Source organism: Ascaphus truei, chromosome 7, assembly GCF_040206685.1.
Source record: "Ascaphus truei isolate aAscTru1 chromosome 7, aAscTru1.hap1, whole genome shotgun sequence".
In the NCBI taxonomy this organism is placed as follows: domain Eukaryota; kingdom Metazoa; phylum Chordata; class Amphibia; order Anura; family Ascaphidae; genus Ascaphus; species Ascaphus truei.
In genome coordinates this window covers 23,255,354-23,269,255 of record NC_134489.1, presented here as the reverse complement: position 1 = coordinate 23,269,255, position 13,902 = coordinate 23,255,354, and the positions used below count along the sequence as shown (strand labels likewise).

General features: G+C 46.3%; 1 protein-coding gene across 1 annotated transcript in view; it reads right to left on the bottom strand.

Moving 5' to 3' along the window:
• DRC11 (dynein regulatory complex subunit 11) overlaps positions 1 to 13,568 on the bottom strand; it is a 78,362-nt gene extending 64,794 nt beyond the window's left edge. Inside the window, exons 1-2 of the mRNA XM_075607347.1 lie at positions 12,278 to 13,568; positions 1,792 to 2,119 (exon numbers count right to left, since the gene is read on the bottom strand). Coding sequence (XP_075463462.1) covers positions 1,792 to 2,119; positions 12,278 to 12,288 — 339 coding nt within the window. The 5' untranslated portion in view covers positions 12,289 to 13,568. The remainder of the gene's footprint in view (positions 1 to 1,791; positions 2,120 to 12,277) is intronic.
• Between the last annotated feature and the right edge of the window lie 334 nt (positions 13,569 to 13,902).

Sequence of the window (13,902 nt, the reverse complement as noted above, 5' to 3'; positions counted from 1 at the left end):
ACTCTGTCTCACACCCTCACACTCTGTCTCACACCCTCACACTCTGTCTCACACCCTCACACTCTGTCTCACACCCTCACACTCTGTCTCACACCCTCACACTCTGTCTCACACCCTCACACTCTGTCTCACACCCTCACACTCTGTCTCACACCCTCACACTCTGTCTCACACCCTCACACTCTGTCTCACACCCTCACACTCTGTCTCACACCCTCACACTCTGTCTCACACCCTCACACTCTGTCTCACACCCTCACACTCTGTCTCACACCCTCACACTCTGTCTCACACCCTCACACTCTGTCTCACACCCTCACACTCTGTCTCACACCCTCACACTCTGTCTCACACCCTCACACTCTGTCTCACACCCTCACACTCTGTCTCACACCCTCACACTCTGTCTCACACTCTCACACTCTGTCTCACACTCTCACACTCTGTCTCACACTCTCACACTCTGTCTCTGTCTCACACTCTGTCTCCGTCTCACACTCTGTCTCCGTCTCACACTCTGTCTCCGTCTCACACTCTGTCTCCGTCTCACACTCTGTCTCCGTCTCACACTCTGTCTCCGTCTCACACTCTGTCTCCGTCTCACACTCTGTCTCCGTCTCACACTCTGTCTCCGTCTCACACTCTGTCTCCGTCTCACACTCTGTCTCCGTCTCACACTCTGTCTCCGTCTCACACTCTGTCTCCGTCTCACACTCTGTCTCCGTCTCACACTCTGGATATTTTATTTACCCTGTATATCTTAACTGCCCTATACCTACACCGAAATAACCTATACCGCTTTCTTCCAGACTCAAGCTTCACACGGGAGACATAGGAATCCCCCCTAACCCAGAAGACAGGTAGGGAACACCTTCCCTCCAAAATATAGCATTGCGGGAATGAGGGTACCTGGAGTTTTTGTTTTTTTGCGGCTCACATAAACTTAAACCTTGTTTATTTGGCCCGTGTTAACCTTTGAGTTTGACATGCCTGCTGTAAACCATTCTCATGTCCAATCCGTGTCTAAAAGACTTTTTTAGAAGCGGTTTCACTCCGGCTCTGCCGATCCCAACAGTTTTGTCAAAACACATGCATAATTTATTTTTTTTAACCAAAACTGCCATTCTCGTAGCTCCGTTATGCAAACCGCTTCTAAAATCTCATTCTTTTACCCCCTGCTTCCCGCATAGGGGAGAAATAATTATTTTATTTTATTTTTAAAGGAAAAATGCTTCTTTAACATAGAAACCTAGACACTGACCAACAATAATAACCCATTTGCACACCCAGTCGCCTATTTTCCTGCCCATGTTAGACCCTCAACTTCCTTTCATATTTAGGATTCCCATGTGTCTGCCCCAAGCATTTTTAAATTCCCTACTGTGTTAGCCTTTACCCCCTCCATTAGGAGACTTCCATGGACCACTACCCTCCACATGAAGTAGGGCTTCCTCCGATGTTACACGTATATTTTGGAGTTTTGCAGTCTGTGCATTGGGCATAATACCAGCAGTAATGTAATGAAACCCTCACAGAGCACGGGTCGAAGTGGCTTAAAAAAAATGTCCCTGGTGCATATTATATAATGTTTATGCTTAGAAAGTAGAAATGGAGAAAATAAAATACATCTTTTTTTTCTATAAAAAGAAAGTGGGCCCATAAGTTTGTTAATATAAAAGTTGTGGGACTTCGGGGTTGTAAATAAAAATGTAGTGATATACATACTCCACAACCTCTAATACCATCATATTTTGACCACTGACAGCCACTCAGGGCCTCACAGACACTCACCGGCCCCATCTTTAAGTCTTGCAGTATGTCGTCAAAGTACTGAAACTCTGAGATCTCCAACTCCACCAGCTCGTTCTTCAGCTCCAGTATCCGTCCCATCACCCCGTCAAGCAAGGTCCGGACCACCCGCCTCTTCTGGGGGTGCGTCATTTGGTCGTATGCCAGCTCTAGGTTGCGGAAGATCTGCACGTATCTGATGTACAAGGTGCCAAGCTGCTGGGCAGCTGCCATGCGGTCCTTCTCTGGCTTGGGGGGCACCGCTGGCATCTCCTGCTGGAGGAGCTGGCCCAAGGCTTGCTGGGTTTCCACCCATATCTTGTTGTAGAACCTAACGAGAAGAAGAAAGGGTGTAACTACTGTGAGCTGTAATGCTGTACTTTGACCACAATTTATTTTTAGGAATCAACTCTATGGCCCATAGATCCCTTCTAGAGGGGGGAGAGACAGACTCCATGGGCCAAAGGTCTCTTCTGTCTGTGTCACTTTGTTAACCTAAGAGGGGCAGACTCTATGGCCCATAGGTCAGTCTGCAGTGGGAGGGACAAACTCCATGGTACTTAGGTCTCTTCTGTAAGGGTGAGGGAGAATACTCCATGGGACTTAGGTCTCTTCTGTAAGGGTGAGGGAGAATACTCCATGGGCACAGAGGCAATCTAGAACTTGGAAGTGCCTTATTGCAATAAAAAGTTTAATTAATCCAACTATCCTTGTATCTCCTCCCAATTCCATGTAGGTTGTAAACTCTTTGGAATGGAGATGCTTGCACATCCATGTTTACTTTCCTGTGCAGTGCCCTTCCACCCGCATTGTGCCAGCATTTTTGCTGTAAAGTGCTGTGTATATTCTTGTCGCTATATAAGAATCGCCGTCTCTTTGAATTGCAAGCTCTTCGGGGCAAGGACACCTCACAATATATCCACTTAACCTTGGTCTCTCTTGTTCAACCATGTTTACATTTCACTTCTAATTCTCCAAGTACAGTATAAAGAATAATAACAAGAAGATGAACACATTGTGCTACTTAGTTCAGACGGTGCACATGGCAGCTGCAGATCTCTCTGAACTCAATTGTTGGGTTTGTTGGGTGGGTGAGAGGTGCCAAGCTCCCTGATGCGGTGGTTGAGCTGGGCATGCATGTGTGTAATCTGCGCTGGTATCACCATGGTGCCCTCTTTGTTCAGGGATAATAGTGAGGCTGGCACACCCTGAGCTAAGAAGGTCTCTGGGCAGCTTTAATGTGCAGACGGCTCACCCTGCCAAATTCTTTCGATGTTTTGTGTGCTGTAAAGGCGAGACTCATGCCCCGTTTCACCTAAAGACACCCTGGCAGGTGCAATCGCTTCACGTGTTTGCTTCACGTGCCTGCAAAGCGTCCTGCCAAACCCTTCCAAACATTTGCCAGGAACGACAACGGGACACGGTCAAGAATCAATCTGCAAGCCTCACACCAGAGTCATCTTCCACGAGAACCCCAGAAAACACATTTATTTATTTCTTGTTGTTTAATAGAAATGTTACAAATTTCTTAGCTAATTAAAATGAAGCCAAGTACAAATAATGTGCAAAATGATACACACACAACATGACATATACATCCTGTATTGTGTGTGTGGCAGGTAACTCTTCCCTTAAATCAGGGGTGCTCAACTCCTGTCCTCAAGCCCCCCCCCCCCCCCCCACCACAGGTCAGGTTTCCATGATATCCTAGCTTCAGCACAGGTGGTTCAATCGGTGGCTCAGTCAAAGACTGAGCCTCTGATTGTGCCACCTGTGCTGAAGCAGGAACGGATTGAGCCACCTGTGCTGAAGCTGGAATATCCTAAAAACCTGACCCGTAGGAGGGAGGGGGGCTTGAGGACTGGAGTTGAGCACCCCCTGCCTTAAACAATCCTATTGCTCCCTACATCCACCCTCCATCTTGCTAATTGATGGAAATTAGCCCAAAGCAAACAAGCTTAACATGACAATGCTCAATGCAGACACAAAGTGCCGTGTGCCCTTCATGATGCAGTCATCTTATTATTTAGACCCAGCGATCTCATATGGATATTATTATGCAAGCCCCTTTTGTGTCCCTTTTGATTGCATGTGTCAGCAAGAGATCTGTCTGGGATTATACAGAATAATCAGACAAATTACGAGAGGAATTAAACTGCACACACACACACACACACACACACACAACACTGCCAGATACCAACTGGTGTAGACCGTGTTTAGCTGCAAAACGAGCACCAAGTGTACTTTTTTGTGCACAAATACCTATTAGGTCAGCACCTATATGAAAGAAAGGAACTTTAATTCAGTTGCAAATTGCTACTGCTTTCTGGAAGACAAACTCCTGCTTAACGTCCCGCTGTCCCCACGCGGACATTTGTCCTGTGACCGGGCCCTCTCACCGCAGCTTTCGCTCAACTAAAGTAAATACAGTTTATGAGCATAACTAAGCACTAGCAGACCGTGCGGACTTCCCCCCCCCCCCCCCCCTCGATCCCCCCCTCTCTGGTTTCTGGCGGCGAAAACACAAAGGGACAGGGAAAAAGATTAAGTTGCAAAGAAGTAACGAGAAACCGCAGTGTGATGGGGAGCAGAGCCTCGGATGTGGGATTCCCGGCCATGACGCCCATTGCAGCTCAGCGAGTTCTCTCAATCTCTTTATGAGCGCACCTGCTCTTACCCGGCCCTACAAAGGAGGCACAGTGATGTCGCTGTCCTGCAGCTCAGTGTGGGGTCATTGCGTTGTCATAAACGGGGACACAAATGTAATCTTTTTTTTTTTAAAGAAATATCTACTCTTCAAATACATGCTGGGTGCAATTGCAACTCCAGTCCTCAAGACCCCCCAACAGGTCAGGTTTTAAGTATATCCCAGCTTCAGCACAGGTGGCTAAATCAGTGGCTCATTCGAAGACTGGGCCTCTGATTGAGCCACCGGTGCCGAAGCAGGGACTGATTGACCCCCCTGTGCTGAAGCAGGGATTGATTGAGCCACCTGTGCTGAAGCTGGGACATCCTTAAAACCTGACATGTGGGGGGGTCTTGAGGACTGGAGTTGACCACCACTGGCATAGACAACGTACACACATCCAATGACATGGGCATTAAACTGAAGCAAGAAAACCAAGAAATAGATTGTCTGCACGTGCGTCTATATACTCATCTTCTTTTCCTATTGTGTGCCTCAAGTGTCAAAAATGTTTCTTAGTTTTGTATATTGGCTCAAACAAGTGTGATACCCATGATGCACAGATGTAAATGATATGTACGAAAACAGTTCGTATATGTTAAAAAAAAAATATGTTGAAACTGCGTCCAAATCACACGCCAAGTTCACCCGGGCGTTAATTCAAAAAAGTATGTACATATCGTTAGCGCAGAATTAGGACCGCATTCATTTCTGTTCCGGGGACACTCTGCTTCCCGAGATACTAACCTCCGTAGGGGGTGCCGGTAGCAGCTCCGGCAGGGCTATGTGGGGCCATCGAAATGGCAGCTTAAATGTCCTGCATCACGTGGGCCAACAGGAAGCCGTGACGTCATCTCATGCATCCCGTCATCCCGTGTGGGCCCGGGACATTTAATCCTGTGGAGCTGCTCCCAGCACCCCCTACGGAGGTATGTATCTTGGAAAGCACGGGGTTCCCGGAGCTGAAATGAACGTCGTTTAGCCCCGGAGACCCCCTACTTCAATCCTGTATTCAAAATAAACCCACATATTCTGCTGTTGCTATGTATCAACCATCATTTATTGGACCCTGGATGCATGTTTCTCTATAGACGTTAACAAAATGTATTATTTCCACAGTATGGCTGCTATAAAAGATATTACAAACTAATATTCGATATTGATTAATACAAGTTATAAAATAAAATGTACACATAGTTCTGTTTCAATTGAAAGTGTATCAACCAGGGAGGCAACACCGCAATGTGGCAAACGCCATTTCAGACAGCGAACTATGCATCCTATATAAGTCACATAAAGACCTTCACAGATACCACACCAAGTCAAGGTCAAAAACTTCTTTGAAACGCAGTTCCACATAAGATCAAAAAGAACTCAGGGCCTCGATATTTTGTAATGAGCTCAGTCGTGGTGATCAGTGGCACCGTTAAATAAAATCAAACAAGAATCTTTACATTATTTTTGCCCGATGTTCTGAAAACGTTTGGAAATTAAGGGTTGGGAGCTATTTTGGTTTCCTAAACTTCGGTGTTTCCTGTGTTTGGCGCTTTTAATACCCACCCTCTCCTAACTGGTTATCTGATATGTAGGGATAATGCTGATAACCATTATTGTTTCGGAAAGGGACATAACATACACTGTATTACACTGTGCCAAGACCAACGTCAATACGCTATATCTTATATAACTTTCTCCCACATTATAATCACCAGGGAACCGAAGCCAAACACTTCCACCATGGCCATCATAGATAATGTGCCATATTAACTAAGCAGTGCTACTCCATAAGACGCATTTCGGTGCTAAAACCCACCTTATGAAATATTCACTTGAATGGGCTGTAAGATGTCTTCATGCACTAGACCTGTTCTAAATCCAGTCCTCAAGGGCCACCAAGCGATCAGGTTTTAAGGATGTCCCTGCTTCAGCACAGGTGGCTCAGTCAATGACTTGGCCAATTGTGTTGAAGCAGGGATATCCTAAAAACGTGACCTGTTGGTGGCCCCTGGGGACTGGAGTTGGCCACCCTTGCACTGTGTCTACTGAGCGTGTCTAGGACAATTAGCTGGGGCCATTCAGTCCCAGCCTTTTCACCCCCAGGATAATTTGGCTACCAGGGCAGTTCACCGCCGTAGATAATCTAACCCCTTACCCTAAAAACCCTAACCTTGACCCCTAACCCTAAAAAGCCTAACCCTAGAAAGCGTAAACCGTAACCCCGTACCTGAGGGGCAAAATGGCCATGGCAATGGTCAGCAGCTGGATGTCCCTTTCCACCACTGAGCACCACTTACTAAATACGGCCCAATGTCTCAACATCCACTTACACTACACAAGACCCCAGGTTGTCCCAAGAGATGCATTGGTTATCTTAAATTTCTTGTATGGCCCCCTATTTACCAGTGTTACTACTATGTTGGGCATCACCCTGGGTTGTTATGGGGATCCAGACATCACACAGTGGTATATATGGAGGAGGGACTATTCTGTAAGGTTAGGTTCCTGGAGGACATGAGGAGAGGAGCCTCGGGGAGAGTAGATAAGTAATGTTTATAAAGTAATAGTATAGACAAGGCCCCCCTGTTTATTATGTTGTAGATAGGGATAGTACCCATTAAGTTAGGATCCCCGAAAGACGTCCTGAATAAGTAATAAAAAGGAATAAGGCACGCCATAGAGGGCCTTAAAAAAGAGGGCTCACCGGTGCCGGCTGCCAGCGGATCAGCTCAAACCGCGATCGGTGCTAATATTCCTCTGCAGTCTGTGTGGAAGTGGCAGTTCCCCAATCAGGCACCAGGTAACGGGTCAAGTAAGAAAGACCCGCCAGGGCCCTGAGTAATCGGATTAAATCCGCTGATGGTTCTGAATCAACAAGGGGGACCGGATCCCATTCTTACTCAGAGCAACTAAGTCAAAGTACCTTTGTTTGAGTGTTAAAAGTGGGCACTGATGGAAGAACCGTATATATGTCTGTCTATTATAAAACCCAGTACAACGTTGTTAACATGTGTATGAGCCGTCCCTGTGATTGGGGACACGAATGACTATTGTTCTGCAAAATTTCCTGGGTGCCTATTATTCTACAACCTTGCTACCACATCGCCCAGCCGCCTGAATCCAGCACCCTGAGCCAAGGTAACCAATGAGAAGAAGCCATATAATATACCCCAATGTAATCTCCCTAGAAGCCGGGCAGAGAGGGTTACATTACATATGAAAGTCCCATATTTCACAGTTCATGGAGCAATGAGTTTACAGTCACAATAGCTCAGAATGCCTTTTCCTTTGCTTTAGAGATGATGGAGAGGTGCTGGGTCTGTACGTATATTTGCCACAGCACACAGCTAATTATTCAGTGACAAGGCGAATACATTCGCTCTCAGTGCAGCACAAATGTGTTAATCACAGATCTCGTTAGGATTTTGTTCCAGGCACAGTTTACTGTGGGATACGCAGCCTGATTACCCCTTACGATTTGCACATGGGATGTAAAACCAATGCCCTCTCACCCCTTACTTCAGAGGTTCTCAACTCCAGTCGTGAAGACCCACCAACAGGTCAGTTCTTTGACTGAACCACCTGTGCTGAAGCTGGGATATCCTGAAAACCTGACCTATTGGTGGGGTCGAAGACTGGAGTTGAGAACCCCTGCCCTACTTAAAGCCCTCAGACCACAGAGGTCAAGCAAGACACACCGGCAAAGAAGGGGCTGGTTTAATTTGGTGCTAAAGTTGCTAAAATGCATCACTTGAACCCCAATTGTAATGCGCATATGTTGGTGCTCTAGGTATAAATAATAATAACCGGCTTCCTATTGGTCGCGTGACGCAGAGGATTTAAATAACCAGGATACCGGCGCTACGTTCGCGGTATGTATCTTGGGAACAAGTGGGTCCCGAGCGGAAATTAACGCTGCTTTCCTCCCATGTAAAGAAGGGGGTGAAGCAGGGTTGCCAGGTGGCTTCTCCAAGAATACTGGACACAATGGTAAAAGGTGTGACGCGCCACATACACATACACACATACACACACACACGCACACACGCACTGCTCCATGCTGTTTCTCTCCCTGGCCCCACCCCCAGGCTTTTGACACCTCCTCCTGATTGGCTGCTGCTGGGTAATGATGCCAATCAGGCTGGAGGATCTGCCCAGCCCCCTAGCAACAGCCCTGCTCTCTTCCTTCTCTGGGAAATCCAGCGGAACCCTAAGCCGGTCAGGTCACTATGTCCAGAGAGGTAATACCGGACACATACATGTCTAGTATTACCTCTCATTTGTTACTGGATAGTGTCCAAATACAGGACAGTCCGGTTCAATACTGCACACCTGGCAACCCTAGGGAGAAGGGGCGTACAGAAAGGGAACTGCTGCTTTCAATAATGAATGGAGTGCTCCAATAAATGCCTATTACCGCACCCAATGGCAACAGCAAGACATTCCCCAGGAGACAGAAATATACATTTACATACACAGTCTTAGCAAGCCCAAAACCCAGACCCACAATATTATGTACAGTATGTGGATATTTGTGTCAAATGGAGTACCACTGGGTATGTGGGGGCTTCTTTGTTTATTGTAGAAATATATATTTGTAGTAAATACTTCAGTATCAACCCCCAACACACACACACACACAGTCTGTGAGGATCCCTAGAGATCCAATATACCGGCACAGCACAAGAGATAATCATAAAAAGTGGTTTACTGGGTCCAAAGTGCACACATATGCCCGACAGTACGGCCCCCATGGGGACATACATACACACTGTGTTGGGGGTTGATACAGATATAAATATGTCTTTTATTTTTTTTACTTATATATGTGTGAGTTTTTTATTCTAATACTGTTGGGTAAACGAATATTTTGGGTTTTTCCATTACGTGCAAAAACACACTTTTTTTTACCAGTTCCCACTCTGGAGCATCCAACATAACATCCAACAAAACATGGATTTTCTAAATTCAGTCCAGCAACTTTCAATCCTGACAATTTTGGTTAAAATCAGTGCAGTTTTGAAAGGTTCTTGTCTGCCATCTTGTTTCAAAATGGCATCCAATGGTATCCAAACAGACACAAATCTGCTCCTTGATCTCAAGAACCATCATGCAAATTTCATCACAATATCTTAAGTGGTATCCAAATGTATAGCGAACAGACAAACAGCTTTCCAAAATATATAGTAGATATAAAATATACTGTATATACAAATCTACATTATATATATATATATATATATATATATATATATATATATATACAGGATATATATATATATATATATATATATATATATATATATATATATATATATATATATATATATATATATATATATATCTACACACACTCACACATGTAGATATGCGTTTTCTTGGCCCCTCCAGCATAGAAGGAGTTAGCAGCTCTGCACAGCCACAGAAAGGAACCGTTTAACAGTGAGTGCCCAAACGATCCATAATTTATCCAGGTTAGACATAATACAAGGCTTATATCCAGAGAAGATTAGTCATAAATGTTTAATCTACTGATTCGTGCCTATTAAACAGATCTGGCGTATCGAGGAATGGCACGCAATCACTGCGATATAATGAGGCTTAACGCGCCTCATCGCCACACACATTTCACCTTTAAAAATAACTCTGGCAAATCTTTCTCGGTCCTCGCTGAATTAATGGGTGCAGCGTGCGTCCCGTGTTCAAATCTCCTCATTCCCGTGAAGGATGGGAGAAGAGGCGCGTCTTACGGTGTTATAAGCAGCGTGAAGGGCATTGAACTTATTAAAAGGCCCATTGAGGAGCCCGGCTGTAGCACATTAGCTCTGCAAATGCTCAGAGAGTCTTGCGGATGGGTTTTGCTCAGTGAAACATAATGTTTTTAGATAGTTTGATAAAGTGGGTGAGAGAGTAACAGAAGTGAGAGTTTGTCAGTGTGACTCTATAAATCACACCTGTAATTTAAACTAAACTGGCAGCTTCATGCCTTTGAAAGTCAAGCAACTCTCTACTTGTGGGCTATGTATGAAGAGAAGGAACAGAATAACTTAACTCACAATACTAAAAGATTATTATTATTTTTACGAGAAAAACAAAAATGCACACAGCGCACCGGAGGTTAATAGAGAAATACGCAGTGCGTGTTCAGGAGGTATAGTATACAGATGTAAGTTGTATAACCAATAGGTGAAATAATCACCAAAGTTGTAGATGAGGCTCAATAGAGACAACAAGATGTATAATATAACACAATATTTATTAATAAAATAATACACACTAACAAAAAATGTGTATAAGTGATTGCCACTAATTGCACAACCCCTATAATACAGATGGATACAAATCTAAGAAACTACAGTGAGTGCAAATAACTAAGATGAGGTTCCTTCTTGCAATGTGAATTCTGACGCCCCCGCTGACGCGCTCGTGCACGGGCACGTATGCTCTCCCAAGCTCGGCGCTTGGGGAGACAAAAAAAATTGAGATTGAAGCGTGGTCAGCAGAGGTAAGTGCACACAGAACACAGCCACACACACAGCCATACACACACACAAATACACATTACACACACAAATAGCCCCGATCCATGTCCCCCGCCCCCCCGCCCCCACTTGCAATATTAGGCCTCGGCCAGGTTGGGAACGGGCGCGCTGGCGCTCTTGCGCTGCGCCCTGCTCGGCCCGGGTGATTCGTTTGGGCCTCATTGGGCGAACCGCTCACGTGACGCACTTGGGAGCAGCAAATTCAAATTTGCTTGCTCGGCAAGCCGCTAAGCGCCGAGCAGGCGCGCCTGCCCACTCACGCTGGCCACACACATTGCCGCAATGTTTCATTGCGGCCAGCGTGAGCACGCCGGTCCGCTCAGCGCCACCCTGGATGAGGACTTAGGCAGGACACCCTGCGCTCATCCTTGAGATCAGCGCCAGAGGGGACGCAGCCTAACTAATAACTCAGTTGTAAACATACAAAAAGACATAACAAACAAACCACACTGGGGGGTGCCAAGATACCAACCGGGAAAGGTAAAAAAGCGGGACTGCTGTGATCTGCGCTGATGTTACTGTCCCGACTGCACCGATCAACAGCTGATGTTCCGTCTGCTTCAGCTCCCCGGCGATCTGGCACCAGCCAATGGGAAGGCGCGCTGAACAGCCTCCGGTGAACTCCACGCGTTTCGCAACTGCGTGCTTCGTCATGGGGTCATGTTGGAGGCTGTCCGCGCGTCTTTTAACTTTTCAAAATGTAACAAACTTGTTCGACAAGAGTCAATCTTTGATCGCAGAATGTACGTCACAGGAGATCACGCTAAAGTCCATATTCACTAAACTGTGCTCAAATTTAGCATGACCTAGCTCCCATTCAAATGAATGGGAGTTAGGACGTCCTAAAGCTTAGCACCCTTTAGTGAATATGGGCCTAAGTCAGCCCTGGTGGCGGATTTTGGCACGCATGAAAACGATAAATGTGACGCAGCCAGGCGCAGAGCCTTGTTCTCTATCCGCCGAAGCAGCCACCCGGGCTGCTTTCCACCGAAGATCTCCGTTGACTTCAAGGGGGATGTTCGCCACAAAACAGCCCGTATGTCGGGTTTGGCAGATATCAGATTACACCCCTCAGAACGTTAGAAATCTCATTACAATATGGCTATCAGGTAACTACTCCTATAGCCGCCCCCTCCCCTAAATCCCATGCAAAGGTGCAAAAAACAGGTAGAAGTTACTGTGCTAAATTGCCACTTGGAGGCTCTGCCAAAATGATTCTGCAAAGAAGGGAACTGGCGAAAGAGGAAAGGTGACTACTTACGTGTGAGACATGCTTTCTGCCTTAAATTCTGCACGTTTCCAGGCAGATTTTGGCAATAAATTTTTTTTCAAAAAAGCTCCATTATCTCGAAGCGGATGGAATAAGAATATTGAACGAGGAGGGAATTCTTGCCTCCTTTATTCACTTGGGAAATAAAAGAAAAGAGATGTTTTTATTGCTCTAAAAAAAAACAGCAGCAGGAGAATCTGCCATCCACTTGCATGTCTGTGCTTCAGATGTTTGTTTGGTTGGTTGCTAAGGAGAGAGGACATGTCTGTCACTAATTAACCCCCTCCAGGCAGGCACAGGTCATTGCAGGGGTTGCAGCCCAAATGTTCGTCCTTTGTATTTGAACTAAGCAAGCTCAGGTTAGGGGGGGGGGGTGTGCTGGGATTTTGCAAGTGACAGGGTCTTAGGTGCTCAGACAGGTGAGAGTTATAGGGCAGGGAAGGGGCTGTAATAGGAACTTGTAGGTTGCAGGGTTAGGCAGGTTTTTGTGGGGTCTGCAAATAGCCTTAGTATTGGGGGTAATGCAGAATTAGGGGCAGCTGTAGGTTTGGGGTGAAGGTGGCAGGACAGCAGATGATGCTAGAGGCTCGCTGCACAATGTGAGGCTGTTGTGGGGTGCAAGGTTCTTATTTCATGGTGATGCTGAGGAATGCGGTGTTACAGGAGGTGTGGGTAATGCTGAGGACTCACTATGTGCTGCTGTGTGTAAGGTAATATTACTTTTATCATGCATGCTATTGCACTGTATCAGGTGATGGATGCAAAGTGTGGGTGGTGCTATAGGGTGTGTATGTTGAGGTAGTATGCTGGATGGTGCAAGGTATGAGCTGCTGATTCTGTGTGGTACAGAATGTGTGGGTGATGCAGGTTGAGTGGTGATGCAGGGGCGGTGTGCTATAGGGTGATGAAGCCCGTGGGGTGCTTTAGGGTCATGCAGGGGGTGGATTATGCTGTAGGGTATGAGGTAATAATTGTGTTGGGTGCTGCTGTAGGGTAATGCAGGTTATAGGATCATGCAGAGTACATTATAGTGTAGGGTCCTGCAGGGGGTGGGGTTCTGTTTGTTAATGCAGAGGGTGGATTGTAGGATTATACTGTAGGGTGAATTAGGGTGCGAGGTAATAATTGAGCAGGGTGCTGCTGTGCTAGTTCATTGGACGGTGCTCTCCTGTGCAGCCTCTCCTCGGGCATTGCTTGCTCCGGGTGCGCCCCTGGATACCGTCTGTTTGCAGCTGATCCCTCCCGGCCATTCCTGGGAGCAGCCTGAGCCGGCAGCAACAGGACGCTGCGCCTGCGCACGCGATCTCCCGGCTGTTGCTACGGACTCCCCGCCCCTAGCAACAAGCTGGGCCTAGTGCACTAACCGCGCATTAATTGTAAACAATGAGAGTTTAAAGAGTTAAGTTAATGCTGTGTGCCCACTGCGGGCTGCAAGTGTACACCTCATATTCACCCTCAGACATTGGAGGAGCAGGGAGAAAGGCGGAGGCAAACTGGTTCAAATATATGTAAACTAAAGTCTATTTGGCACAGATACATGTGGCAGAGCAGGGCCCCCTATCAGAGAATGAGTCTCACCCCACAGATCGATGTCACTTTCTAATTACCTAGATGCA